This window comes from Pseudochaenichthys georgianus, chromosome 14 (genome assembly GCF_902827115.2).
Source record: "Pseudochaenichthys georgianus chromosome 14, fPseGeo1.2, whole genome shotgun sequence".
In the NCBI taxonomy this organism is placed as follows: Eukaryota; Metazoa; Chordata; class Actinopteri; order Perciformes; family Channichthyidae; genus Pseudochaenichthys; species Pseudochaenichthys georgianus.
The window spans coordinates 10,729,704-10,757,638 of record NC_047516.1 but is presented as its reverse complement, the minus strand read 5'-3'; the positions used below and the strand labels follow the sequence as shown (position 1 = coordinate 10,757,638).

Genomic DNA, 27,935 nt, shown 5'->3' with positions numbered 1-27,935 from the left:
AAACAGAACTGTATACATTTCAATCATCATAAAATCATGGCCATAACCAATAACATACCATTTCCAATATGAAACAAACACTGAAACTTGTTTATTAATTTATTTTTGGTTCATTTATAGTTGTGATTGTGTCTGTGCTCCTGAATCAGCCTCTCCTGTCTCCCTCCTCTCCCCCCTGCTCCTCTTTGAGGCAGCAGCAAAGACTAGTTTTCTCTAGACACGTTTTAAAAGTGTATCTTACCCTTTTTTCACCTAGTTAACTTTTTATTTATTTATTCATGCGTATTTTACTAATCGCATTACATTTCATTTAGCTGACGCTTTTATCCAAGGCGACTTATAATGACCGATTACAGGGACATTCTCCCTGGAGTAACTAAGGGCTAAGTGACTTACTCAAGGGCACACTAGTGGTGGTGTTCCTGGCGGGATTTGAACTCACAGCCTTCCGATCTTCAGCCCACCTCACTATCCATTAGACCAATCACAACCCTCTCAAATGGAAATATGTGTTTACATAAATGGTGACCACACCGTTTGAGACCCACTGAGAACTTAGACTAAGTTAACTATCTAAACACTCAGAGAGTCCCTTACCTCACCTGAGCTGAGGTTATCCCGAGCTTGAATGACACACAGAGACCAATCAAGGGCTTTGATTTATGATCTGTATGACAGTGGCCATGTCGGCAGGCCACATCATGTGGACAGCCAGTCACCCTGTGTGAGGCAGGCCACTTAACAGGCCAGAAGGAGGCGAGATCAGAGCAAGTGAGCGAGGGATCATTGTCCACAAGTTAATCGATCGCAGATGGCGTCGTGGTGGCGGACGAATAAAAAAAAAAATTATAAAAAAAAAAACCTAAATGGGTCGCGAAATATACTTGGGCGGCCGTTAATATACCTGGGCGGCCCGCCCAAGTATAGTCTATGTGTGGGAAACCCTGTTTCCAGGTACTTAATTGCCAACATTACAAAAAATAATACAATGACAACAAAATGCAAATGCAATACAATCCTATTTCTCAGAAGTCACAACTCACAACCCTTCTGAAGGAGCTTTTAATCTTACATATAATGCGCTATATGAAGCACTATTCGAGTTAACTGACTGCATCGACAGGCTCTCAGAGGAAGCTTTTAAATTGGACCTCAGAGGGCCGCACTTTCCGTAGAGTCCTGTGAAGTTAGATTTTACAGTTGAGTTGCGCCAGTGTGTCATTGGTACCGTATAAGAGACCCTACTGTAAAATATTAAAGGCCCAGGTCAACTGGGGGCCCTCATATTGCTCTCATTACTTATTGACGCACCCCTATCCCTATCTGTGTGCAGCTAGTGAGCCTGTGGGTGTGTTTGGAGAGACAGAGCGGAGATGGTTGACATGGGCAAACACTCACCGGCGCACACACACTTTCAAGCATTCACACAGCCAGAAATAGACCTGAACGGAAAACTTACTGTAAATGCTGCACACAGGGGTGTTCACATAGTGCAGCAGTCTCATAGAGTAGTGATATACATAATACAGTATAACTTTCCAATTACTATGCTGTGTGTATTACAGGGCCTGTGTGCATGTTTGTTTATGATTGCTGCTAAGGTTGCATGTAAGCTTATTAGTGTTTGCAAATGTGTGCATCTTTTATGCCTATATACGTTTGCATGCAAAAGTATGTTTTCATGCACGATTACTATAAGACATGATATCTGTTCTGAACACGTGTGTGCACTTTTATGCATTTATTTCTACTTGTGGGAGCGCACATATGCTCAGTGTCGATGATGAATTTCTGGCTGTGTGTGTGTGTGTGTGTGTTTGTTTGTTTATGTGAGCTGCCATGCATGTTCCTATTGTCTAATCTAAGTGATGTGAATTTGAGGTTTAACTTCCAGTGAATTATTTATCCCTGCCACAGCCTTGTCACCTGCACTGGCCAAGGGTCTGAAAACATATACCCCACATCACATACACACGCATCTTACATGTACTGCACACACACACACACACACACACACACACACACACACACACACACACACACACACACACACACACACACACACACACACACACACACACACACACACACACACACACACACACACACACACACACACACACACACACACACACACACACACACACACACACACACACACACACACACACACACACACACACACACACACACACACACACACACACACACACACACACACACACCACACACACACACACACACACACCCGAAGCAGCTATAAATATTTATCTTTCTCCTGCCTCATATTTATTTCATCCAACAGAGCTCACATCAGAGGGGCAGTGGGATGGTGAGGATATCCAGGGACAGAAAGCAGGAGGTGACAGAGAGAAATTGATAAAGATGGAGGAGGAAGTCAAAGAGACAGGAAAAATAAATGGATATAAAGATTAAGGTGAAAAAAGACAAAATAAATGAGGATAAATAGCAAAAGTGTGCAAGGGAGAGAATGAAAAGAGGTAAATATTAAAAGTTATTAGTGGATGAATAAAAACAAAAAAAAGGTAGAAATAGAAGAACTTTTTTTTTTACAGTTTAAAGTACATTGGTTGAAGCTGTACCTTATACTCAGAAACTATTCATTATTTAGCTGTTGAATATTGAGTAAGGATCATATATAAAACAACAGTTGGAAACAATGTAAGATTTCAATTTTCTTGAGGAATCCTGAAAAGCTTCGCTGTAAAAGAATAGTCATAATTCAGCTGGAGCCAAAAGGAGCATCTCTCTGAGCTGTGAATCTGTCGGCGGTGTAACACAGTCCGGCTTTAAACAGTCCGACTTTAAACAGCTGTGGGTCTCAACAGGCAGTTTCTAGCAGGGAGTGGAGCTCGGGGCTACCTGACTGTGTAAAGCCTGTTCTGCCTTCATCTCATATGGAGTGATGCAGCCAGGTTCCCAAGAAGATCAAAGCAGGGCGATGAGGAGCATTTTCACATTTACAGTGGATTTAAATACTGATCTTAAGATTTTACTTCATTTTTGTAACCATTTGAAACTCCATGGTTTGATCCCAGCTTGTATTTGTTAGCTTTTCTGCCATAGCTATCAACATTTGCTAAACTGAAGTCTTATGTTTGCTTTCATTTATCATGTTTCCCTTTTAAAGATGGCTTCTTATTGCTATTTCTTTTTAGGGTGTCTTCCTCATTCATTTGGTCTATGTTTATGGCTTACAGTTTAAATATGATTATTATTGAATTGCTTTTTGTTTTACTTTGTCTGGCACGTGTTCAGCCTTTTTACTTGAATGTCCTTTTGCCCATGAACCACTTTGCAACAAATCCATATCACAATATTTGAGTATCCGTTGAAAAACATATTACTTATAAGTGTATTGTTATGCGAGTGTAAGATACAGAATCTGGCCCTACAGTATATAAATATGTATTTTAACACTGCAGCTGGTCTGCTCTGAATGATCTCAGACATAGAAAGTGTTGTGTGTTTGATCATTCCTCAAAAAAAACGATACGTCCAAACAATCCCATCAATCAAAATGTTTTTTGATGTCTGGGAAATCTCTCTGGAGAATCCATCAGCATGCACGAACACGGGCCAAAGATCCTGCAGCAGAGAGCTCGTAAACTACAGCGAGACGCAGACCGCTTCCCCTCAGGAGGCTCAATACTCCACCGGTCACACTGGGAGCCAGCCAACCATGATTTCCAGGTCCTTCCTGAATCTGCAAATAAAACCTGGTCGGCTGGTAAAACACTTATAGTGTGGAATGTGGAGATACTGTATAACAGTAATCGCTTCTGATGGACAAAAAAGGCCCTTGTCTTGGATCTCTTTGAGTATGAAGAAGAAGAAGAAGAAGAAGAAGAAGAAGAAGAAGAAGAAGAAGAGAAGAAGAAGAAGAAGAAGAAGAAGAAGAAGAAGAAGAAGAAGAAGAAGAAGAAGAAGAAGAAGAAGAAGAAGAAGAAGAAGAAGAAGAAGAAGAAGAAGAAGAAGAAGAAGAAGAAGAAGAATGTGTGTAGTGGGCCAGTGTTAGGTTTGGAGCAGAGCTGTGTGTGGGGAGCCAGTTTGACGTTGATCCAACAGGGTGGGTCTGTCTGCTGCATGACACGGCCCGTCTGGCCCGCAGCTAAACCCCCCCCCCCCTCCCCTCCCCCCTGCAGTTATGTGTGCATAAGAGTCTAGGTGTAAGAGTGTGTGCATGCAAGCAATGTTGGTATTCATGTAGGTGATGAATGACTTTGAATGTTTGTGCATGAGTCTGTGTCTACATGTTAGTGGTGGTAAAGCATGTAAGTTGACATCACTGTGTACATTGACAGTGTAAAATGATATTTATATTGACAAATGTAGTAGTATTTATATTTTATACACCTGTATTTGGTCTGTTTTATCCCTTAGTGCGATAGGCATTTTGAAATACTCGATGGAAATTAGATTTTAGGTATAATCTGGCATAAAGCATCTTTTCTCTTTTTGAGATTAATGTGTTTTTATGCATGGTCCTTGTCAATAACGATATATAATACAAATAACATATTTTAAATCACATTAATAATGCCAGTACTCAATGTTACTCTACATCCTTGTTTTATTAGATTTTACTTTCTTTTTTAAATGTGTTATATTTCTATTGTTGTATATTTCTCGGGGTGGAATGGGGATTGTTTGACCTGATATTCTGTTGCCGCCTGGACAGCTTGTTTTTTGTATCCATGGAAAGTACTTTGTAACTATGTTTTGAAAAGTACTGTATAAATAAAGTGATTATTATTACTATAAACTGTATGAGTTTGTGAGAGACAGAGAAAGAGAGGACGAAGAGAGAAGGAGGGCGACTCTGTGTCTCTGTTTCCATGTCCTCTCCCTGACCCTACCTAATGTTGCGTAACACAAGAGAAGGTTTCATGCCAGATGCGCCGCTGGAGAAGGGTGCTGGAAGGGTGTCAAGAGGGTGCGGGAGCTTATGTCTAAAACAATCAGATGAATATAATGATAAGAAATGAACTGGGAAAAGTGAGTCACCTCCTCAGCTGCCTCTCTCTCTCTTTTTGTTGTCTGTTCTCTTTTCTTCAGCTGAACTCAATGCTCTGGCTATGAACAGAGAAATTACTCTGGGGAGAAGCTGAAGGCAGGAGGATTTGTTTTAAATGAATATACCGCACTCACAGACATGCAAACACTCATCTGAGATATTACACCAATCCACACCCTCAAATTCAGTTTACAAGACACGCCATTTAGCCAGAGGAAATAGTGTAATGTCTTCTTTGTCTCTGGAAGAATTTAGTTAAGTGGGACAACAGTGCATCTGTGTGACACTGGTGGGTGTGGAGTTTAAAGGGCAAATACATTTGGCAGGGAGAGTGTGATACAATTATGGCCTTGAAGAGCCATTTGGGAAGTGTATGATCTTGCATCATTTTAGCAAGACCAATATTAGGCCAACAAATAAGAATGTCTATACCTCTACTGCTTCAATTTGTACCATTTGTTTTAATGTTTTCATATGAATCCCCCACTAAATGAAAGTTTAACACTAAGGCACTGGAGTTCTCCTTTAATATGATGGTGGAATAAGTACATTTGATTTAAAGACCAGACAAACGTTTTTTTAAAAAAAAATCTTTTTTATAAAAAGGTATGAATTTCAGTGAAAAGTGTGTGTATGGATTATACAATTAAGGAAGCACTGTTAAGCCTTTATGAAACTGTGAGTAATTGGCCTTTTTTAGTCACTTATATATATATATAGTTATCATTATAGCAGCACAAACTCAAGTTTAGCTTTATTATTTTTGGTTAAAAGTCTGTATCCTTATGAATGTACATTGTACTTGTGTTCCAAATCCATGTAATTCAAAATGATTTGGTTTCTTAATATTTAATGCAGATCCATGATATCCACAGAATAAAGATATTCAGTTGTACTAGTTAAAACTGATTTCTACATGTTAAAAGCAACAATTTGGAAACAACATGAAAAAAGGACGAGCTGCAGAGAATTGATGAAAATCCCAGATCACCAGTAGTAAAATGAGAAGGGGCAGAGTCATACAAAAACTGAAAATGAATAAACAGTGTATTATACTTGGATGATTATGAAAGAGATGCACTTAATAAAGAAAAGTCAGGAGAAGAGTCCAAGGTTTTTTAATGGTTTCTTCTGTGAAGTTGGATGCTTTCTTTTGTGGGATATGTGGATCTTGGCATTTATGGATCGTGGATTTAAGTCAATGCAGGCCACAAAAACTGTTGAATCCATTGATGTTGGCAGACTGAGATGATAAAGATACAAGCGAGCCTCGTCTGTCAAATAGCATTTATTTGTCTTTAGTTTCTTCAGATGTAGAAACTTCTTCTCTTTAACATTTTCCTACCTACAATTTCACTGCACTGTGAATGCAAACCATCAAACTTTGCATCCAAAGCTTGAGTATACATAAATATTTCCCCCTCATCCCTTTATTTAGCCTTAAAACTTCCTCTCTGTTCTTTTCAAACAGAATGCAGTATCGAGCAGAGTCTGTGGAAAGAAAACAAACAGTGAAACTGTAGCCTGTAGCCAAGGAAAACCAGCTGAACTACCAGTGTGGGAAAACAAGTTACAAGTAAAAGTCCTGCAATAAAAACGTTACTCAAGTAAAAAGTTCCAAAAGTAAAAGTAGTCATTATGCAGATCGGCCCATTTTAGAATAACATATATAATATGTTTTGATTATAATTATTGATGCATTAATGTGTTTATCATAGCTGGTAAAGGTGCAGCGAGTTTTAATAACTTGGTATGCTGCGGGGTTGCTTGTGAATGTTACTCCAGGTGTAACTAAAGTCTTATTTAAGTGGTGATAATATTTCATAGCATTAGTCCAAATCTGAAAAGTAACTAAAAGGTATTTAATAAGTGTAGTGGAGTAAAAGTACACTTTTTATCTTTGAATTGTAGTGGGGTAGAAGTGCAAAACAGCAACAAAGTTGTACTTAAGTATAGTACTTGTAAATGTACTTAGTTACTTTACACCACTGCATCTGAACCTGCAGCTGAAAGCTTGAGGTGCTGCCCTCTGTCTGGGTCTGGCTTTCTGCAATACGACTTCTCAAATATGTCTGTGCCAAATTCCTACTTTCTCCCTGTTAGGTCTATACTTTTCCATTAAGAATCCTCCTTTTCAATAAAAAAACATTTCCTTTCTATACTCCCTGCTCGTGACAGCTCAAAGTGGAAGAAAATGTATATAAAACACATGTTGGCTACTCATAATCAAAACTTTCCGTTGCACTCCCTCCCCTTAAGTGGACTGTTTCATAAGTGTACTTTTGTGTTCTGCTCTGAGAGCCTCCTGGGTGTGGGACTGTTGACCTGCTGGGCTAAATGTGCTGCCAAGTCTTTACCGTGAGAGAGAGGAGAGCTGAGAGCAGGGCACAGGACGGCACCGTGCCATCACAAACTTTGCCAACCTTGGCCGGAGCACCCATGTACCGACAGGAGGGGAAAAGACTAACAGCAATTGTTCGACTTAAGTAGTTATAGATGTGAAAACAAACAGGAGGAAATGAGCAAGGAAAATAGATTATTTTGCACCTGCTTTCCCTCCGTCAGCCCCAGTTCTCAACCCGTCTCCTGGCCCAGACTCAGCCCTGGCATTTCCCCCCTTTTTCATCCACCTCCTCCCCAGACTTCAGCACCTCTCCTACAGTCCTTAGCCCTTTCCTCTAACTGTAACACCCTATCCCGCTCTCTGTGCTTCAGCCTGAGCCTCCACCCTGCATTCCTGCTCCTCTGGCAGTGACCTTTATTCACCCGGCTGAACATTTCCACAGCTCAAACACCACCCTTTTGCATAGGCTTCAACCACTTCACAAAAACCAGCCAGTGAATGTAAATACGCTTTAACGGCAATGGTAGTCCTCTGAAAAGGATAAAGTAAGGAGTAAAAAATGAGGGCTTCATCATTTTTTTTCTTGGAATTTCAGTCTTGAGAGGGAAATATTACATTTATATTGCTTGTTCTTTTGGTGTAAGTGACTAGATTATGTATTTGCTTTAATAATTAAGTAATAGTTAACATTAAGGCTGGGTATTGTTTGGAATGAGCCAGTAGTGTTATTGCATCACCTGAGTTCACGTTTTAAGACCGAAAATGATCAGTTTTTGGAATAAGTTACATGAAGCAAACGGTTTTTGAGTCAGCTCAATTAAGGTACAAATCTAACACATAAAATAATACATTTCTACTTAACTCTACATGACCAACATACACATTTAGCATTTTTTTTTAATGTACCTTCTGGCACTCCACATTACATATTTATATTGTTGACTTTGTATAAGGTTTTTTTTACCTGCCCCAGGGTAAATTATGAGTCACGACGTGTGGGGTTGCAGTGGTTTGTTAAAAGGTGCAGACTTCCCCAGCTGTTGCAGGGATTTGCACTGACAACCTTGTTAACACTAACAGCCTCTGGTTAAGTCCAGCCTCATATCATACACACACCTTTGACCGGATGGGAAAACACAGACACCAACACACAAGTAAAAATAAGGAGCAACATTTAGCTGCTAACTTACACTATCCAATCAGCGTGCCACACATTGCTTCGACATGTTGCACACTGATTGGATGAGTGATGTGGGTTAAAGGGGGAGGATGGGGGGGTTCGGGGCGACACTCAGGAGTGGAGGAAAGAAATGGAGAAAGCTCACCAGTGCATTAGGGACAGCACGGTGCAATTTGTTCCATTGGCAGCACTTCAAAGAGGAAGAGGAGAGGGATAATCCACCCCAACATTAGCCCGCGGATTCTTCCAACACCACCATCAACATGGACACACACACACACACACACACACACACACACACACACACACACAACACACACACACACACACACACACACACACACACACACACACACACACACACACACACACACACACACACACACACACACACACACACACACACACACACACACACACACACACACACACACACACACACACACACACACACACACACACACACACACACACACACACACACACACACACACACACACACACACACACACACACACACACACACACACACACACACACACACACACACACACACACACACACCAGGCTGCAGGGTCTGGTCGCGGGGTTTGATTGGGTTGGGGTCTAGGGATGACGGTCTGGATGGATAGAGGGGATTTTTCAATTTGCCAGCATATCAGAAATGATTGGAGTACTCTCTCACGCACAGATACACACTTGCTTTAATGCACACACACAAACACAATGCTTAACACACATTACAAGTCCATCTCCACGGACAAGACCAAGTGCTTGAACCCAGAGAGGGAAAAAACATCTGCTGACAACACTGAATAGAGCTACAAATCTAGTAAAATGGATAACAAATATGGGTCAACTTTGAAGGAGAAGGTACTGTTTTTTAAATCTGTGTGAGAAACATAACCGTAAGAAAGAAAGAAGAGAAAATGAAGTGGGGGGTTAAAGTGGGAAGGAAAGAGAAGGCAACTGAAGAAGAGAAATAGAGTTTGTATATATCGACAGCCACTAGCATCAGTAGCGGTGAGCTGTCAACACTCGCCCCGGCCAATACGGGACCAATTGATGATCAATCTTCCTCATGGGAGACCTGCCAGCGCCAAACACAATCAATTCTGCTCCCTGTGTCAGGCCGTCGAACCATGCTAAAGAGGAACCCTGCTCGATTCGAAACAGCCCGAGATTCAAGAACTTGTCGATGTTCAAACGGCCTCAGAACAGATCACATAGTAATCATGTCGTCACCCATGTTTTGTTCTGCTATTGTAGCATCCCTTATGGACTAATGAGATGACTTGTGAAATGCAGGATCCTTTTAAGTTCAGACAACATCCAGGGTGTACAGTATAATAGCAGAGAGAGCACAATGCAAATACAAGGTGAAGAAGAGGATACCATTTTATAACAAATATTCACCAAGGGAGTGTCCCAATGCCAACTTGGGAGTCGTCAAGTGTCTTAATGAGTGACATATTTCTGGTCACTGCCAACTGTGCCCAAGTGCTTATTAAGATATTAAGTGTTTGGTAGTTTAAGGGTTTAACATGATTACGAAGTTTTGATATAACTCTATAACTTAAGCTCAAATGCTTTGTTGGATTCTGTCTGTTGAAATAGTTATGGCTGCAACATACAGTATCTCAAACACATTGAAGGGTAGTTAACTGTTAAAGTGTGTTGATATTGTTAGACATGCAATAATTTCCAAAACATATTGTAGACATATGTATCTGAAGGTCAGTCATACATTTCTAAATTACCTACAACTGTTTTTTCAGTTATAGTAAGTCATAAAACATGCTTTTGACTGCATACTGCCAACAACTGGACTAGTCTTATTCAGTAGAATAGTTTATCGATATCTCCAAATACAACTTGTAATAGTATAAGAAAAGTATTCATCAAGTCTGGCTTAAATATACTGTATGTTGGCATTTGTTAGATGTGGGACACACTTACAGTAGTTACTTCCTGGAGGCTCTCTAATGCTGACTTAAGACTTTAAATATAGATATTAGGATACAATGCTACTTACTTTAGTATGAATTTTACTACTCAAATGTTTAAAAAGCTTTTAGTGTCCCCTAAAAACGTCTGTTGTTAATTAGTCCTGTTGTGTTGTGTAAACATAGACTTTCTACTCAATTAAACATGTATAATACTGGCAGGTTTTCCACATGGACGAACAAGTAAACGGGGGATAAGATCAATGCAAAGACGGCTGTTTTTGTGGTTCTTTGCATACTGGAAGATCAATGTTGAATAAGGTACGACCGACAGTCTTCAATTGTTTTACCTTTTATTGATGGGATGAGTTAACCTTAGAGACTTTGAGTGGTATGGTTCACTTCTACTACACACATATATCGATAAAGAAGAGGTCAAGAGGGAGAGGTGTTATGGAGTGTACGGATGCACTGAATGGTCAGGAAGTTAGCAAGGCCTGCAACGATCAATAAACCAGACCAATGGAGACCATTGTGGTAAGGCTTCAGTTACACAAGTCTATAGGAAACAAACGCCTCCATAGAGTATTGTTTCCATCGCAGGGATAACTATATATCCATCATAATATTCACAGATACAGACTCATAACCTTACGTCTACAGTAGATGATTGATGGCACACTGACATTTTAATCCAATTATGAATTGGATCAGCCACATTTTCTGCTTTCATGGAAAATTATTTCAAGTTAAGAGGTGCAAAAATGTTATCTAAAAAGCCAAATTAACCCAGCAGCCGTAGCATGCTGATCAATTGGTCTAATCAGAACTTATTTAATTCACTCAGATTGTATTACCTGCTGTAACTGCTAGAATTCACTTCAAGACAATGGTACTTGCATACCATGCTGCGAATGGATCTGGCCCTTCCTACATCCAGGACATGGTTAAACCGTACACCCCAGCACGTGCTCTACGCTCTGCATCAGCCAAACAGCTCGCTGCACCCTCGCTGCGAGGGGGACCCAAGTTCCCATCAGCAAAAACAAGTGGGTTTGCTATCCTGGCTCCAAAATGGTGGAATGAGCTCCCCATTGACATCAGGACAGCAGAAAGCTTACACATCTTCCGGCGCAGACTGAAAACTCATCTCTTCCGACTCCACTTCGAGCGATAGAATTACTAACAAAGAACTGCTAACAAAGCACTTATATACTAATAAAGGACTGGCTTATCTATAGCCAGTTGAGTAGCACTTGCAATGCTTGGCTCTATGAAACCTGATGTACTTATATGATTCTGTTTTCTTCAAGGTTGTGTCTTTCTGGTCGAATGTACTTATTGTAAGTCGCTTTGGATAAAAGAGTCAGCTAAATGCAATGTAATGTAATGTTAATTATTCCTTTAGTTTGTCACAGAGTGGTGGGTCGTTTGGTTGACATGCAGTCACCTAATTGCCAAAGGGTGGCCTACTGAGAGCCAAATTACTGTTTATTAATAAAGCTGGAACCTACTAAGGAGTGCCAACCACACCATATCAAATCACATGCAAATAAATGAAGGAAAACAGTATAGGACAAGAGATCATTTGGTTTTCGTTACAGTCTGCCGAAAGAAAGTTGATTTAAGCTGGTTGTTAGGATTATTTGTGGAGGAAACATTTTCATCACAGATTCTATTTGGTAGATTAAGTGTCATAAAGTAAGCAAATACCATGGCATGTTTTTTAGATTGCGGTTAAGATATAAAACATTTGTCCAAACATCAGAAGCAACATAGCAATCTAGCTGCCTGTCCTTGGCAGGCCAGGGTAAACTGTATCCCCCTTACACCAGGGTTGCGGTAAATGTTTGGCTGTAGGCAGCGCACGGTTATTCAGATTCTGTAGGGTAGATTGCCGGGTCAGAGAGAGGTTTTGAGGGCACCAGTGCAGAGAATGCCAATGAACTATCAGAGCAAACATGAGCCTGCAGTGAGGTTATGAGAATGGGCACAACCAATCCGAGAAACCAAGCAAGGAAATGTACATAGTGGTTAGCATTCAGCTGCCAAGTGTGAGCTACGATCCTCAATGAAGTGGGGGAATACTTCTGACCGACCTCTAAACTGGAAGACTTAAGTTCTGGTTTATACTGAACTGTAGTAAACATTTATTTTGTCATTATTATAACTGGTGAATAAGCATCTCCGGAAAGCAGACTAGAAGTTTTATGGAAGATTATCTTACATTTTTACATTTATTGTTCATCAGTTTTGATTCAACACAAAAATAAAAGTAAATCCCTAGAGGCCCGAGGTTCTGCTGGGAATAAACTAAGGTGGGTAACTAACTATGCACTACGGCTAACTACTTACCCTTTAATAATGTTATCAGTCAAAGCTACAATTGCTAGTATAAATACTGAAACACTCCAAGAATCCTTTCAACCAAGACAGCCCAAAAATATCAAGAACATACCTGTCAAATATTTTTTGGGACGATCCAAGCCTGAAAGACCTTTTCCTTAAGCTTCACTTCAATCAGCTGATTCTTCTGTTGACCACTGACCACAAGTCAAAGCAGCTTCATAAGAAAGCTTAAATCAAAAATGTTGCATTTGATACATTTAAGAAAAAAAACTAAAACTGGTGTTTGATGACTATTCTTTACCGGTCGATACCAAAAGCCCAAGTATCAGTATCTTGACTGAAAAAGTCCAATCAGAGCATCCCTAGTAATTTACCTTGATGAAATAAACAAAATCACACCATTCCTAGAAAGGACTAAATTACAAACCCCCTATTACGACTAGTACTCAGAAATACACCACGCTTTAACATGGCTGATAGTCCGTGACTACCACAGAAGCAGCTCCACTTGGGTTTAGATCCGGCAGGCAGTTCCTCTGTGTGGAAATCCCTCAGCAGAACTATGGAGTCCCTTGGCAGCATCTTCTCCCTCAAGCTACAAATAAAAGCCTTCCTCCACATGACATGCTGTTGCACAAACATGAGCATATTTGTCTCTGGGGAACTCCATGCAGTGGTGCTCAGCAAAGAGCTCATGAGAACATACTGTACCCTCGTTCAGAAAAAAGACAGAATTCCGTACTATAATAAGTTGGTAACACTCCAACCCACACACTACTCTACTCGTGACTTTCCACATCCCAAGAGACAAACATACACTTCTGTGATCACCGTCACCTGAGACTGAATTTCAAATCCATCTGTCCTAAATCAAGGAACACACAAACCAAAGCACACGTAGAAAACAGGTCTAAAAAGTAATATGTGTTGTCTTTCACATATAGTGAACAAACTGTCACAGTGAACACAGATCACAAGACAAATCTAATGAATTCTGTGCAGTGGGTGGATATTCACTTCAACACTGGGCTACCATTTATTCAATCATTCATTCATTTCATTATGCCTTCAGGCTATTCATTCATTTAACATTAATGAAAGCAAAAATCAACTCTTTATGATACTGTCAATAATACTTTAAATGAACATTCTGAAAAAACGAAATTAGCCCTTAAACTCAACACTGGTTGGTTTAAGCACTGATCATATAATACCGGCATGTGCAAACACACACAGATAGAGACAATGGGCAACATTAGCTCCTGTCTGAATAATGCATTGCAGAGAGCAACAAGTGTCAGTTGCTTCATACCAAACTGTAACGGAGGTGATCTCTGGGGCCATAGATCTCGGCCTCCGTTACGGATTCTGTAGCTTCATTGGCAAAGTGTATGTAGTTTGTGCATCTGTCTGTGTTTTAGTTTGTCTCTCTCTGTTTCCTGGTTTTATGTTGAAAAGTGTTCCCCTATCTCCATGTCTGTTGCTGATTGTGTGCACCTGGTGTCCTGTGTTGTCTCCTCCCCCCTCACCTGTGTCCCGTTGGTTTGATTAGTGTGGGTGTGTATTTAGGCTCTGTTGCCCTGTCTGTTGGGAGGCTGGTAGTGTGGTGGCTGGTGGCTGTGCGCACAGGAGCAGCAGATTGAGGCTGTGTCATATCATGTGTATGAGTTAATAAATGCCCACACCGGGTTGTATTTTTTGACGTTCTGCCTCTGCCTCCTTGCTTGGTCGGGCTGCTCAATTGTCAGCTTCACAATTGGTGTCAGGAGTGGGATTGACCAAGTGAGGAGGTGAAAATGCCGAGAGGAAAGAAGAGCGACCAAAGAGAGGAACCAGATGACGGTGTGGCTATGCCTGGAGCTGACCAGGGGGCCACGGCTGGTCAACCAGGGGACAGGATTGACCAACTGAAGGAGATGATGAAGTCATTCATGCGATATCAGAAGCAGGAGGAGTGCCGTTTGAGAAACATGGAGGAGCAGGTATCCATGATAAAAGAGGAACGGAGACTCCGGAGGCAAGACGGCAGATTGGCTGAGGAGCTCGACCGCATCAACGTCTGGTATGGGGATTGGGGACCAGACCCAAAGAGAAAGGAAAGTGATGCAGAGGATCAAAGAGTACCGCATGGAGCTCCAGGAGCAGGACCGGCAAAAGCAACAGAAGTAGGAGGTGGAGCGCATCGTGGAGCGTCAGCTGCTGGAGGGACAGAGACAGCAACAGGCAGACCTCACGGCCCAGAAGGCCAGAAAGGAGGAAGAAACATTTAAGCGGGAGGAGCTGGTAAAAATCCTGGAGGAGAATAACCGCCAGCTGAAGAGCGAACTAGAGCGAGCGGCCGCTAAGAAGCTGGAGAAGGTGAACAGCAGCCTGCAGCGTCACCTGCAGCGCAGCACGGAGGAGAAGGAGGAGCGTGATAGGGCGCTCATCCAGATGAAGCAGCAGATAGCCATGCTGATGCAGCGGTCCCGGGCGGATCCCGCTCAGCTAGAGAGGCCGCAGTCCCGGCTCTCTAAGAAGAAACTGGCAGAGGAGAAGGAAACTAAAGACGAGGAAGAGGCGTTTCTAGCCCAGGAGGAGCGGGTGAAAATGGCCGGAAAGATCCGTCAGAGAGATCGCGTCAGGCAGCAGAACCAGCAGGAGCGCTGGGAGAGGAAGAATCAGATCCCGAAAGGGAAGCTTCCTTCTGACTTCACGCCCCCCCCTGAGGAAACCATGCTGCACAAGGGGAAGCAGAAACCTTGCAGGGAAGCCAAGGTTTTTAAGACACTGTGCTTCCAGGGGAGAGGAAATGTAACGGAGGTGATCTCTGGGGCCATAGATCTCGGCCTCCGTTACGGATTCTGTAGCTTCATTGGCAAAGTGTATGTAGTTTGTGCATCTGTCTGTGTTTTAGTTTGTCTCTCTCTGTTTCCTGGTTTTATGTTGAAAAGTGTTCCCCTATCCCCATGTCTGTTGCTGATTGTGTGCACCTGGTGCCCTGTGTTGTCTCCTCCCCCCTCACCTGTGTCCCGTTGGTTTGATTAGTGTGGGTGTGTATTTAGGCTCTGTTGCCCTGTCTGTTGGGAGGCTGGTAGCGTGGTGGCTGGTGGCTGTGCGCACAGGAGCAGCAGATTGAGGCTGTGTCATATCATGTGTATGAGTTAATAAATGCCCACACCGGGTTGTATTTTTGGACGTTCTGCCTCTGCCTCCTTGCTTGGTCGGGCCGCTCAATTGTCAGCTTCACACAAACACACACTGATATTTTGGACTCACCCTCTCCAGGTCTTGTCGGAGGTGTGTGAAGAGTTTGAGGCGTCTGTAGAGGACGTCCTGCTCCTGCTGGGCCAGGTTGTCCACCTCGTCCCTCTTTAAGGTCATCAGAGGTCGGTTAAAGTTTGACTTCCTCTTCATCTTCCAGAACTGATATAAAAAGTCCACCTTGATGAAGATACAAAATATAATATTTATATATATATACAAATCTGTTTACTTACAGTGGTAGCCGTCTTTTAAAAGTGAAAAAAGCTTTTGACAAAACCCTGTTTGGAAATCAGAGGGCACTTATTACTCTACGTTCTGAACAAAAGCCTCTGATTTATCAGACAGTTTACCTGTGAACAGGGAGCACTTTATTTAATGCACTCGAGCCTGCACTCTAAATGCAACTCATCAATACCACATAATTAAATTAAATTATTTGTGGAAGCCACACTCTCAAATAATATATGATTTACTGTGAATTTCAAACCCTGGGAAACGATCAGACTAATGTTGTGCAGGTAAATGTAGAGACCTAATCAAGTTGTATTTATTATCATTTTATAATATATAAAGCTCACATGGACAAAAAGTGCTCCATAGAACAGCCAATCAGCTTCTTTTTCTTAATAGACAAAAAACATCTACATTACTTTTAAAGTCTTTGCACCTTTGTTGCCTGTTTGCATGAACAAGCGTTGCTATTCTGACCTGCCTCATCAGCGAGCTTTGTCAAGTTTCTTCATCATTATGCTTTATTTATGCCTGATGCCCTGTCTAGAGGAGGTATTTTGTGTACATGGAGGTTTATCTATTACAGTGAATTACAAATATATAATAATAATAATAATGGGTTCCATTTATAAAGCACTTCATATTTGAATTCAAATCCCGAAGTGCTACAAGTAGTGAGCATGAACAGTATAAATAAACATTACACAACACGGTAGAATTAATTAAAAAAAAAAAAGCAATACAAAAATAAATAAAAGGGTGATAAAAATGTCTAGGCAAAGGCTCTTTTGAAGAGATGGGTTTTGAGGCCTTTTTTAAAAGCCTCCACGGTCTGTAGCATCTTTTCTACTCTTAAATAAGACAAATCGTAGTTTTTGAGTTTAGAGGTGTAACGATTGATAGACAAATCAGTTGATTGATAAAAAAACAATCGCAAACCATTCCAATAATCGGTTAATCGAAAAGTAATTTTTCATGCAAAATATGGCAAAAAGTGCTGTTTTCTTCAAATATGGAGATGCATATTTTTTCTGTGTTATATCATAAATATGTTTGTAATTTGGACTGGCAAAACAAAACGTCACTTTGAGAAATTTGGTTTAACATTTTTTGACAATTTTCTGAAATGTTCTAGTAATCTAGAAAATAAATCGTTCTAGCAGCCCTACAGTATTTCAGTTCCATGGCTTAACATACCTGGGAGACGGGCAGCCCCAGGTTTTCGGCCACCTCCCCGGGCTCCACCAGTTGGTAAAACTCATCCTCCAGCTCCTGCAGCTTCTGTTTCCTCTTGCTCACTTTCTCCCTCTCCAGCTGTTCCCGCTCAGCTCGCTCTGACGCAAACATCGGATACAAAACTGACCTCTGCTCCGGGTCGCTACCGATGTTTGGTAGATGCTGATGGTCCGGCCGGAGCTCAGAACTGATAACTGGGTTGGTCCAGTCAGGTCTGGCTGCTGCGACTGCTCCGTTGATCAAGGAGGAACTGGTGCTGTGGGTTCCTAGGCTCACACTGGCCAGACTGGAGAAGCTGTTGGAGGTTGAACTGTTGCTGGCGGTGCAGCTGTGCTCAAGGCAGAAGGACTTGAAGCGAACCTCGTCGTTTTCTGCCAGGATCGTCCTCATCTCCAGGCCGTGGTCGAAGGCGCACGTCACATGGAAGGCCACGATACAGGAGGGCATGCAGCACTGGGAGAGGAAGAAAGAGAGAAAGTATAACTAAGATCAGAGACAGAAAAATAAAGGTAGTATAAGACAGTGGATGGGAGATGATAAAGAGGCAGAATGTAGGGAGCTAAATGAGAGCAGGGAAGTAGAGATCCCATTTGAGTAAGGTAATTATGTGGTTCTGTAAAGAGACAAGCAGATAGAAATGCTTGATAGTGAACAAACTCTTTATCTTAGAGCCACTTCACAGTTTCTTCCTCAATTTCACAGACACTCTGTCACAACAACTTGTTTTAAAGTGTCATTTTCGGTCAATTTCTTGTGTTATCAAGGTTCCAGTACAAGTGCATTAAAGCAGAAAGAGACAAGCCCAGTCAAAACAAACATGGTTCCTACATTTCTGCTGACATTTGGGTAACTTGGGGCGGGGGGGGGGGGTGTGTGTGTGTGTGTGTGTGTGTGTGTGTGTGTGTGTGTGTGTGTGTGTGTGTGTGTGTGTTTTTCTCAGTGCTATCCATTACAGGTCATACTAAGAGGCGGCCTCCCACTGAGTCCCTCCGGGCATGGTGTGATGTTGTGTGTGAGCCCTTGTGGCTGTGTGTTGCTGTCACTGTGTGCATATACAGTATGTGCACATTTGTCAATGTTTGTGCTGGTAAGTGTGTGTGCAGGTGGATGATGGAGTTCAGCATTCAGTGGAATGGTGACTGTATTTACTGTGTTGTTTATGAGCGTGGTGACAAAAAACCTGACTGATACTTCTGACTCAGTCAGGAAAACAACTTCTGTGTTCACAAACAACCTTTCCTTACTCCCTTTTCTGTACATACTAGTACACACTAGTTATTTCTTATCTTGTTAAGATAACCTTTAGTAGGAACTACTTCCTGATAAAGAAATGGTATTATGCAAACTAGACTGGCATTAGACCTTAATACATTTCCAAACGTTCCCAAAAAATTAAAATGATATATACATTTATAAATTAAGACTATAAAAGAGTATTTAAAAACAATTGTAGCAACTACCATAACCTTCTCGTTTTAGCTACAGTATGTTTTTTTTTACCCTATTTCAGGTATTTGAATCTAAATAGCTGCCATCTTCTTTGAAAACTGCAAAGAAGACACAGAAACAAGATTAATTCTGATATAAACAGAAAGCCAACTCCGTTTACATATTTGTATCCTTTTCATTCTCCCAAGACCTTTAAGAATGCTTTAAGCTGATTGGCTTTTTCATACTTGTCCCAACATTTAGCGTTAAATCAGTGCTGCTCATTAGCACTGTGTTTCTGCCTTGTGTGTGAGGCCGTAGCTGATCAGTGAGTGTGTTACAGCCGCCTGCCTCTCGCCACAGCAACAGGGGAGAGACTCTCCCTACGGGTAACACTGGCTCAAGGACTTGCAAGGATCTTGCATCAATACTGTGAGAGCATACATCCTCAGTGCTGCCCAAACAAGCATCTGGACACACGCATTCATATACATCCAGCACACATGCAAATACAGCTAGCATAGGGACTTAGAAATCTGGTTCACCTTGAGGGCACTTTTAAAGCTGAATGGTCTGTAAGCTAATAGCTGTAAAGTGGGTTAGTGTTAGTGTGTCAGCGGGGGTTTGTTTGCGTACTCAGCAGCATGTTAAAGAGGTGCCCGGTTCAAACGGATCCACACGCGCCCGGCGGGAGGCTAAGAACTACGATGATCTGAGTTGAGATACATTTTATGTGAGAGGGTGTGTGCGTGAGTGCGCTGGATTTATAATGCTAAACAATTTTGCAAGCACGTGTGTGCTACACTGTACGTCAAGTACTTTGTGTGTGTTCCTGTAAGGCTTTTTTCAAAGTGCACATCTGTTCAGAATATATCAGTTATTTTAGGATGTAAAGGTCTCATATTGAAACTGATTCAAACTTTCACAACTTTCATTCAAGCTGGTTTTCATTCCAACACAACCTCCACATGATATACATTGAGCATTTACATGGCATTAAGAATGAAATTATGATAAGATGAAGAAGAAGAAACATAATGAAAAGCAGGGATAATATAAACACAATATGGCTCTTGATATTAAACCACAGCCTTTAGAGCCACATTGAAACATGAAAGTAGCATGTCCAAAAACTAATCATTCGGATACGAGATTGAATTGTGCAAATGTTCAATATTTATTATTTTTCAAACTGTTTGTATGCTAATCCAACAATAACAAGCTGAAGGCTTAACCCAACGTTTTAACCTTTTTTTTAAGCTTCATCATGTTGTTAAAGTGGATGTCGAATGTAAGCAACACATTTATTTAGTAAGTAAGGTTTTGAGCATGATTAAAAATGAAAAAATGAGTTACAAATACAAATGTAGTAACCCAACTTGATTAATTGAATTTTTCTTATTTTTTGTCTAATTTTAAGACACTTAGGTCCCATTATAACAACATGAATCACTGGTGATGCGTTTTAAGTGCTTATCTGCCATACCTGTATGCAAGTCCCTGTGTGTTCTCGACACAGGCTGCAGGACAGAGCCCAGCGGCTGGCGGGGATATGGGACACCTTGGTAATGGGCTCCATCTTCTCCGGACAGCCTATACTCACCTACAGAGGACAGGTAAAAACACACATACAAAGCACCATGTGATAACCAATTAAACAATCAACATTGTGAGGAAATTAAGGCATTGGTTCAAACTTATCATAATAACATTCGATTTAGTATCATAGCATTTTTATATTAATATATTTTACTGCCGAAATGAATAGTGGCTTAATTAATTATTCCATCTATTGTACATTTCCCGAAAATAAAAGATTTAACAATAAATAATTGTACTAATTAATCAAGCAAAATCACAAACATCATTTGGTTTCAGCTTTTTAAATGTGAGGATTAGCTGCTTTTCTCCTTTATAGTGTAAAATTAATTAAAGGGGACCTATCATGCAAAATGCACTTTTGTACGTCTTTTATACATGAATATGTGTCCCCGGTGTGTCAGGGAACTCACCAAGTGTCAGAAAACACAACCCTCTCTCTCTTCCTCCATACCCAAATCTCTAAAAACGGGGCTGCAACGGAGCTGACACAGACTGATCCAGATTTGAAATTGTTCTGTCAGAAACGGGGATCTCCGCCTATATGGGCAACTCTCCACCTATCAGGAGGAGACAGCCACGGCCATTGCCGCTCGAAAGCGCTGGAGACGCTGTAGTACATATGCCAGGCCTGTAAGTGGCGCTGTAGTCTGCCACAAAAGCAGAATCAGCCCTTGCAAAAACAGGGCTAAAAAAGAGCAAATAGAGCGAAATGGGGCATGGCTAAAATGCATGATCTGTTTGGTATTTTGAAGATAAAAAACTTCACAGACATGTTTTATATAGGTATGGCCCTACACTATATTATTCAAATATAGCATGATAGGTCCACTTTAAATTAATATCTTTAGATTTGGATCAGTTTGTGGGAAAAATAACCATTTGGAGACATATTACTGGGTTTATGAGAAACATGTGTGAGGTATTTCACCATTTTGTAGGCCAAAAATATTAATAAATACAATTCAAGGTGGTATTTGTCAAGCACTTAATTCATTAATAATAATTTGTTAACATATCAAAATATCATAATGACTAACCAGCTGGAGATTATGCTTCACCCATTTTTTATTCAGCACAAAACCTACATTTAACGTTGGTCTTCACTGATTGATAATAACCAACTAATTGAAGCTTGAATAATCATTTTGTCAGTGTCTCCCAATTTCAAAATCTCAATTTGGAAGGTCTTTTCTTGGACCCGGAGCCTGGACACCTGTGCTCCCCGGAGAAATTGTAAAGATGGCAAAGCCCAGTGAGACTAACTCTCTCTGAGCGGCCTATTCAGAGAAGCATTGGCCCCAAACCCTTCTCCACCAAAAACAACGAAAAAGTCATTGACCTGTGCCAACCCGCCATGCAGGAAAGAGTGGAGAGCACTCAGAACCCAAGTGCCATTTCTTCCTTCCTTCCTCCGCTGCCCATTTCTTTCCACAAACCATTCCACCACTTTCACATCCACTTAATCCCATATTTGTGGCATTGCCCACTTTCCTTGTCCTTCACGCTCGCATTAGCAAGCTGACGACGGATTTCCGTGGTTCATGTCCGTCCCTTTCCTCGTCCACTTGTTCTTATATCTGATTTTATTTCCCTCCTCTTGTCTGCTCATCCACAGAACAAGCACAAGGCCTTTCTGTTATTATTGATGTATTTTGTGCAGCACACTCGATCTGAGTAAGGGTACATTTTCACTCCATTGAGGTTGTCAATATAAAGTGCAATTCAGACAATGATGCCGCAGCTGACACCTTCAATGTTCGCCTCTTTTATACAGCTGATGTGTGAAGCGATCACTGGCTAAAGGATTTTCACTTTTTGAAAGCTGTGGTTAATTGATTGAATGTTTGTCCCCACACACGCACACAGACACACAAAGAGGTTGCATTTTACACCATTCCTCCGTTTTTTTTCCTCTTGTGTTGGTCAATACTCAAAAAGTCAAGGTTGTAGTGGTCCGTGTTTGTGTATCATTCATCCCTTTAACATGCTCAATCCCCAATGACCATATTTTAGCCTCAATTACTTCACATTTCAAAGCCAGTAGATTGAACATTTGAAATCACTTCAGTGGAAAAGGGGGACATTTACAGTGTTGAAAAAAGGCCTTTTATAAGAGGGTTTTGGAATCTTTGCAAATGTGTGTGTGTGTGTGTGTGTGTGTGTGTGTGTGTGTGTGTGTGTGTGTGTGTGTGTGTGTGTGTGGTGAAGAGCCGTTTGAAGAGGGTCCTCTCTCTAGGGTTTGAAGGCAGAGACCAGAAGACATACACACAGCACCGCAGGGGGGCTATAATTTTTGGAGGCACACACACTTACACACACATCTTCACACATAAACATGTATCCAATCCAGCTTTGACACACAGTGTTTAACTGGAAATGTCCACTCCCACCATATTCACAAAAACTGTGTGTGTTGTGTTTGTGCATGCGTGTGTTTATTTGCGTGGATGTCTACTATTAACGCCTCTTTAGCTCATGCGAGCACACAAACGTGTATGCACAAATGTGCGTACAGCACAGACATGCAAATTATCTTTTTTTCCTCCCTCCACGGTAGGAAGAGAAAACAAAAGCGAACGGAGCAACGAAAACAATTAGCCCAATCAAGGGTGACAGAAGGCAATTAAAGTAGAAGGTTTGTGCTGCCAAAAGTCTCTCTATTACTGAGGAATCTGCTGCTGGAGTGTGTTGATGAATAGGCTGAAGACGCATGACTGACTGTCGTAACAGTTTAAAGGTGTGCGCAAGGCATGAAGCACATCCGCTGAAATTAGCTGCATCTTCGGAGCTCTCAGATGAGACTTCTCCAAAAGGTGTCATCAAGACACATCAGGTGCTGCTTGGCTACATGCTTGACAAACAGATTCCTCATAAATCAATCTACATTTATCTACAGACTGATTGCGGGATTGATGTTTATACTGAAGAAGCTTCATGAAGTATTCAAAGCATTTACTGTAAACACAAAAACCCAGGTGAGAAAAACAGAAAGGTGGACCTATTCCTCAAAATCCAGGTTTCATCTATTGTTGCAATTCACTTCCATTTAAAGTGCACACAACCAAAATCAAGGTCATTTGTTGTCAAATTATCAGACACCTTTTCTACTGGACAAATGTTAAATTAGTGTCACAAGCTTGAGAAATCAATTATCTTATGAAATACTTTTTAGACGAATATAATAACCCATGACTTACTGGTTCATATTAACACATTTGTGCCAACTATTTCACCCGTCATGTTCCTACTAACATCTTAAGGAACAGTTCATAATTCCATTACATAAAAGAGCAACCAAACTGTTTGTACAGTACTTGTGTTTAAAGCGTACATAACGTGCGAGAGATTTTCTTTCCTTAGTATAAAGATTGAAGAAATATGTAAGGTGTGTACACTTCTAGGAAGATGAGTGGGAGGTTACAGAATCTTTCTGTTGATGCAAATGGTGGAGAAGAAAACTGTCCCTGAAAGATTGTGCAATAAAAGCTGAGCATCCTCCGAAAGGGATGAGGGTGAGGAAGAGAAAAAGCCAAAGTTAAGTTTAGTTTAAACAATAAAAGTAAAAATAAGCACTGTGTGGGTCCCCATCGTCAAACACCGCACAGTCTTGCAGGTGGTTGTGATTCACCATCTTTAAACGTGTAGTCGCTTATTTTGACGCACTATTTGTAACACCCACACACACAGTAGTCGACCTCTTCATGTTCAGGTAGTTGCTGACTCCACTGAGCTAACAAAGGAAAGATTTAGGAAAGACATTTACTCTACAGTCACTGTGGATATAAAGTTTTTTTTTTTTTATTGTAATAAACTTACATTTTATAGTGTATATGTACTAGATGAATGTGGTTGTATTTAATGCGAAAGAGACTATGGAATGGTGATGACTGATCTGTGCGTACCTGCCCAGGAACTGTACATAGAAGCTAGTAATGAACTAAATCTAGCATAAATAAATATAATGATATTAAAAATAACGCATTTGATTTATTATTCATGGTCGACTTTCATTACATCCAAGGACACAAGGAATCCTCTCTTCTCAATTTAAAATCTATGTTTTTTTAGAATACTATTTTTCAAAAAGTATTCAATATCAACCTTGACAGGTAAAAGTGCAGGCACGAAGGGGAGAGCTTTAGTCTCCTGAGTGGGTTGAGTGATTGAGATCATAAACACAAAACACCTGCAGGTCTATCTTTGATTCAAGAAGTCCTACACCAGTTAAACATAAAAAGTAGAAACAGCTACCTTAAGCACTCAGGCAAACGGAAAGTGGAACAGCTACCGTACTATATCTGGATCTTTTTGACCCCCCTGCCTCTGCTCCGGTCTCACCTCAGGGATCCATAAGGCACAGCTGACGTGGACCCACTTGGTTCCACTGCGGGTGGGCTTGAGGGCCCCCCCCCTCTTGGGGCAGAGCAGACATTTGGGCTGAACGCCCAGAGCGCAGGTCCGACACAACCAGTTCCCCTGGGGCACCTTCAGGATGCCATAACACGCCTGGGACACGGAGAGAGGAAAGAGAAAGAGTTAGAGAAGAAGAACAAATATTGAGAAGATTTTAGAGAAGTTTTATAGTTTTCTAAATGTATCTTCCTTGGGAAATAGGTTGATACTTGGGGAAAGCCAGGCTCCGTCTGTAACTAAATCTAATCTGTTCAAAATGATACTTATTAACAAACAAAATACAACATTATAATTGTTGCTCTTTAAATGTGCTAGTGAGCAGATTGTATTAACTTTGGACAGAGCCAGGTGACGTTTTTGCATGATGAAACCCATAGTGGTGGAAGTGTTCGTACCTTGCAGTCAATGCATGAAAATGTGTGCAGCTATTACAGTCACTTTAACTGTGATCACCTTCATTACTGTTTCTCTATTGATTTCTTGTTTAAAAATTTGTTTTCATAAACTGAAAGCAATGAAGCTCTAGCCTTTGAGATCCAATGTGTAGCTTGTGCCATGCTTTTAAAGGCCATACTATCAGGAGACTCAGAGTTTATGCATAATGTATTTTTGGAGGCTAAGAAGCAGCACGAAAAAAGTCAAATGTATCACTTCTAGCTAATCTGTTCAAAAATACATATGGCTTTCACCATTTTTTGCTACTTCAGGAGCCAGACTGGAGAGAGATGATTTAAAACAGGCTGCATTTGCACCCAGATGTGATTTTAACCAGCTACACCACAAGGCCACCCCAGCGTCTAGTGTTCATGTCAGAATACTTTTTATATTTTGGAAACAGTGTACTTTCAGTGGTTGCTGCATCTTAAAAAGCAATTACAGTATGCCGCTGCTTCTTTCTTTTATCATATCAAATCCGCAAATTCTCACATGGAAAACCAAGTCTTCTTTCTGCTTTTGCCTCAACATACAGCTCCTTAAAGCTAATGCTCAATGCTTCTCCATAAACACACACACTCAAAAAATACATGACCTCTCTAGCTGCCCAAACTTTTCTCTCAACATTTTCAAAATGCCACTTGGTGTTGTTTTAAAATCACAGCAGGTCATTGTGTCATCAGCGCTCCACCCATTTGCCCTTCCGCCCAAACAATAGGGTGGCATTAAGGTTTTGACGCCAACATATTAGCACACCGAATTATATTTGATAAGATCCAATGCCCAGGGTCAGGAAGAGAGGATCGTTTTTTTTGTGAGGTATAATTTACTGTATCCAAGTGCCTTTTCTCTGAGAAGTGAATCGTGTTCACCACTTCTTTTTGATCCATTATTACAACCTCTGTGTCAGATCTATCAAATCTTATTTCTAAGGACTCAAATCAAACTTGTAGCTGAGTCTAGGGGTGGGCGATATGACGATATATATCGTCGTGACGATATTAGGTCTCCACGATATGCTCTTTCAGAGATATCGTATCTATCGTGATAAAAAAAACAAAAACAAAAAAACTTTTCCCTTCAGTTATGCTAAAGTATTTATTGCACTTCAAGTCTAAAGTTTACATTTTAATTGTTTGGCACTGACTTTTCCTCATTGATGTTTTATGTTTTACTTAGTTATGTTTTACCCTCCTTTTCATGTTTATTGATGTTCACTGCTACCTCAGAAAGTTAATTTTTATACTGAGAAACTGTGCCTTGAAGCCATATCAAAATGTTGAATTGTTCATTCAGGGATTCATTTCAGAAATAAAACCAGCTTGAAATGCCATTTTGGTCTGTTACTCCTTTTTGTTTTAGTTTCTGTTACCTTGTAGGTGCTTGTACCGTTAAGTAACTTGAAAAATAACTATAATAACCGACATGAAAAAATATCGTGATATATATATCGTCTATCGTGATACTGCTTGAAAAATATCGTGATAATATATTTTTCAATATCGCCCACCCCTAGCAGAGTCCCAAATTAATTTTCATGGCCAAGCATCCTGAAGCATCAACACACTTCAGAACTAAGTGCTGCAAAAAAGCCTGATCTCAGATTTGTAATCTGTCACCATACTCCACAGAAGAAGGCCATCACATGTTTTACTACTGAAAAGTAAAATTCATCCTCAGTTATTAGAAGATAATATGATAGAAAAAGGATCTTCGCACTGAAACTAGGAGAAAACAAGACTTCAAAGACTCCATCTTCATCAAAAGCAGTAAAAGGACTTGATTGATCTAAGGTTTTATTGATCAAACCTTTAAATTACTCCTTTAACCAAGCCCTGTTTGTTACCGGCTGAAGGTTAAAAAGAAAGCCTTACTAAAGAAGCATTGCTGAATGTGTTTGCTCTATAAAAGCGATAATATTCCTGAATACTCTCGGGGGGCAACTACTTCTTTATCTGCTCTAAATGTTGTTTCCATCACACCTAAATGTTACTTCTTCTTCTACTTAACACAAACTGCTCTGTGGAGAGGCACTATAGAACAGTGCACTGCTTCCAATATACTGTATATTTAAGCAATAGCTCACGAAAACGGTTACCAAGTGTGGCAATATGAAAGAAAAATACACACTTATATAGTTTTTATTAGTAAATAATGATGTTCAAAATAAAATAGTCCCTCTGTTGCCTTCTGCACGAAACATAGTGCGAGGTGGTTGCTATGCAACAACACTAACAGCTAGCGAACATATTAGACAGAGAGCATTGATCCATTATTTGGCTATTTATTTACATTCATTTGTATGTTGCCGTTTATTGTGCACCCACTGAAAAACTGTCCAGCATCAGTAGCATGGCTTACGTGGTTACTTGTATAGGTTGGTTGTTCTCGGCTGTTGCTTGGCGTGGTGAGAATATTGCTCCACTTTCTCCGGTCCCCGAGATTCGGCTTCCAGTAGCTCTGGCGAGAGCTTTCGCACCTGTGGCC

At 40.8% G+C, this 27,935-nt stretch overlaps 1 protein-coding gene across 1 annotated transcript in view; it reads right to left on the bottom strand.

Moving 5' to 3' along the window:
* jade2 (jade family PHD finger 2) overlaps nucleotides 1-27,935 on the bottom strand; it is a 201,167-nt gene that overhangs the window by 58,512 nt on the left and 114,720 nt on the right. The window contains 4 exon segments of the mRNA XM_034099362.1: nucleotides 16,116-16,280; nucleotides 17,532-18,023; nucleotides 20,485-20,601; nucleotides 24,939-25,106. Of these exon segments, the coding sequence (XP_033955253.1) occupies nucleotides 16,116-16,280; nucleotides 17,532-18,023; nucleotides 20,485-20,601; nucleotides 24,939-25,106 (942 nt within the window).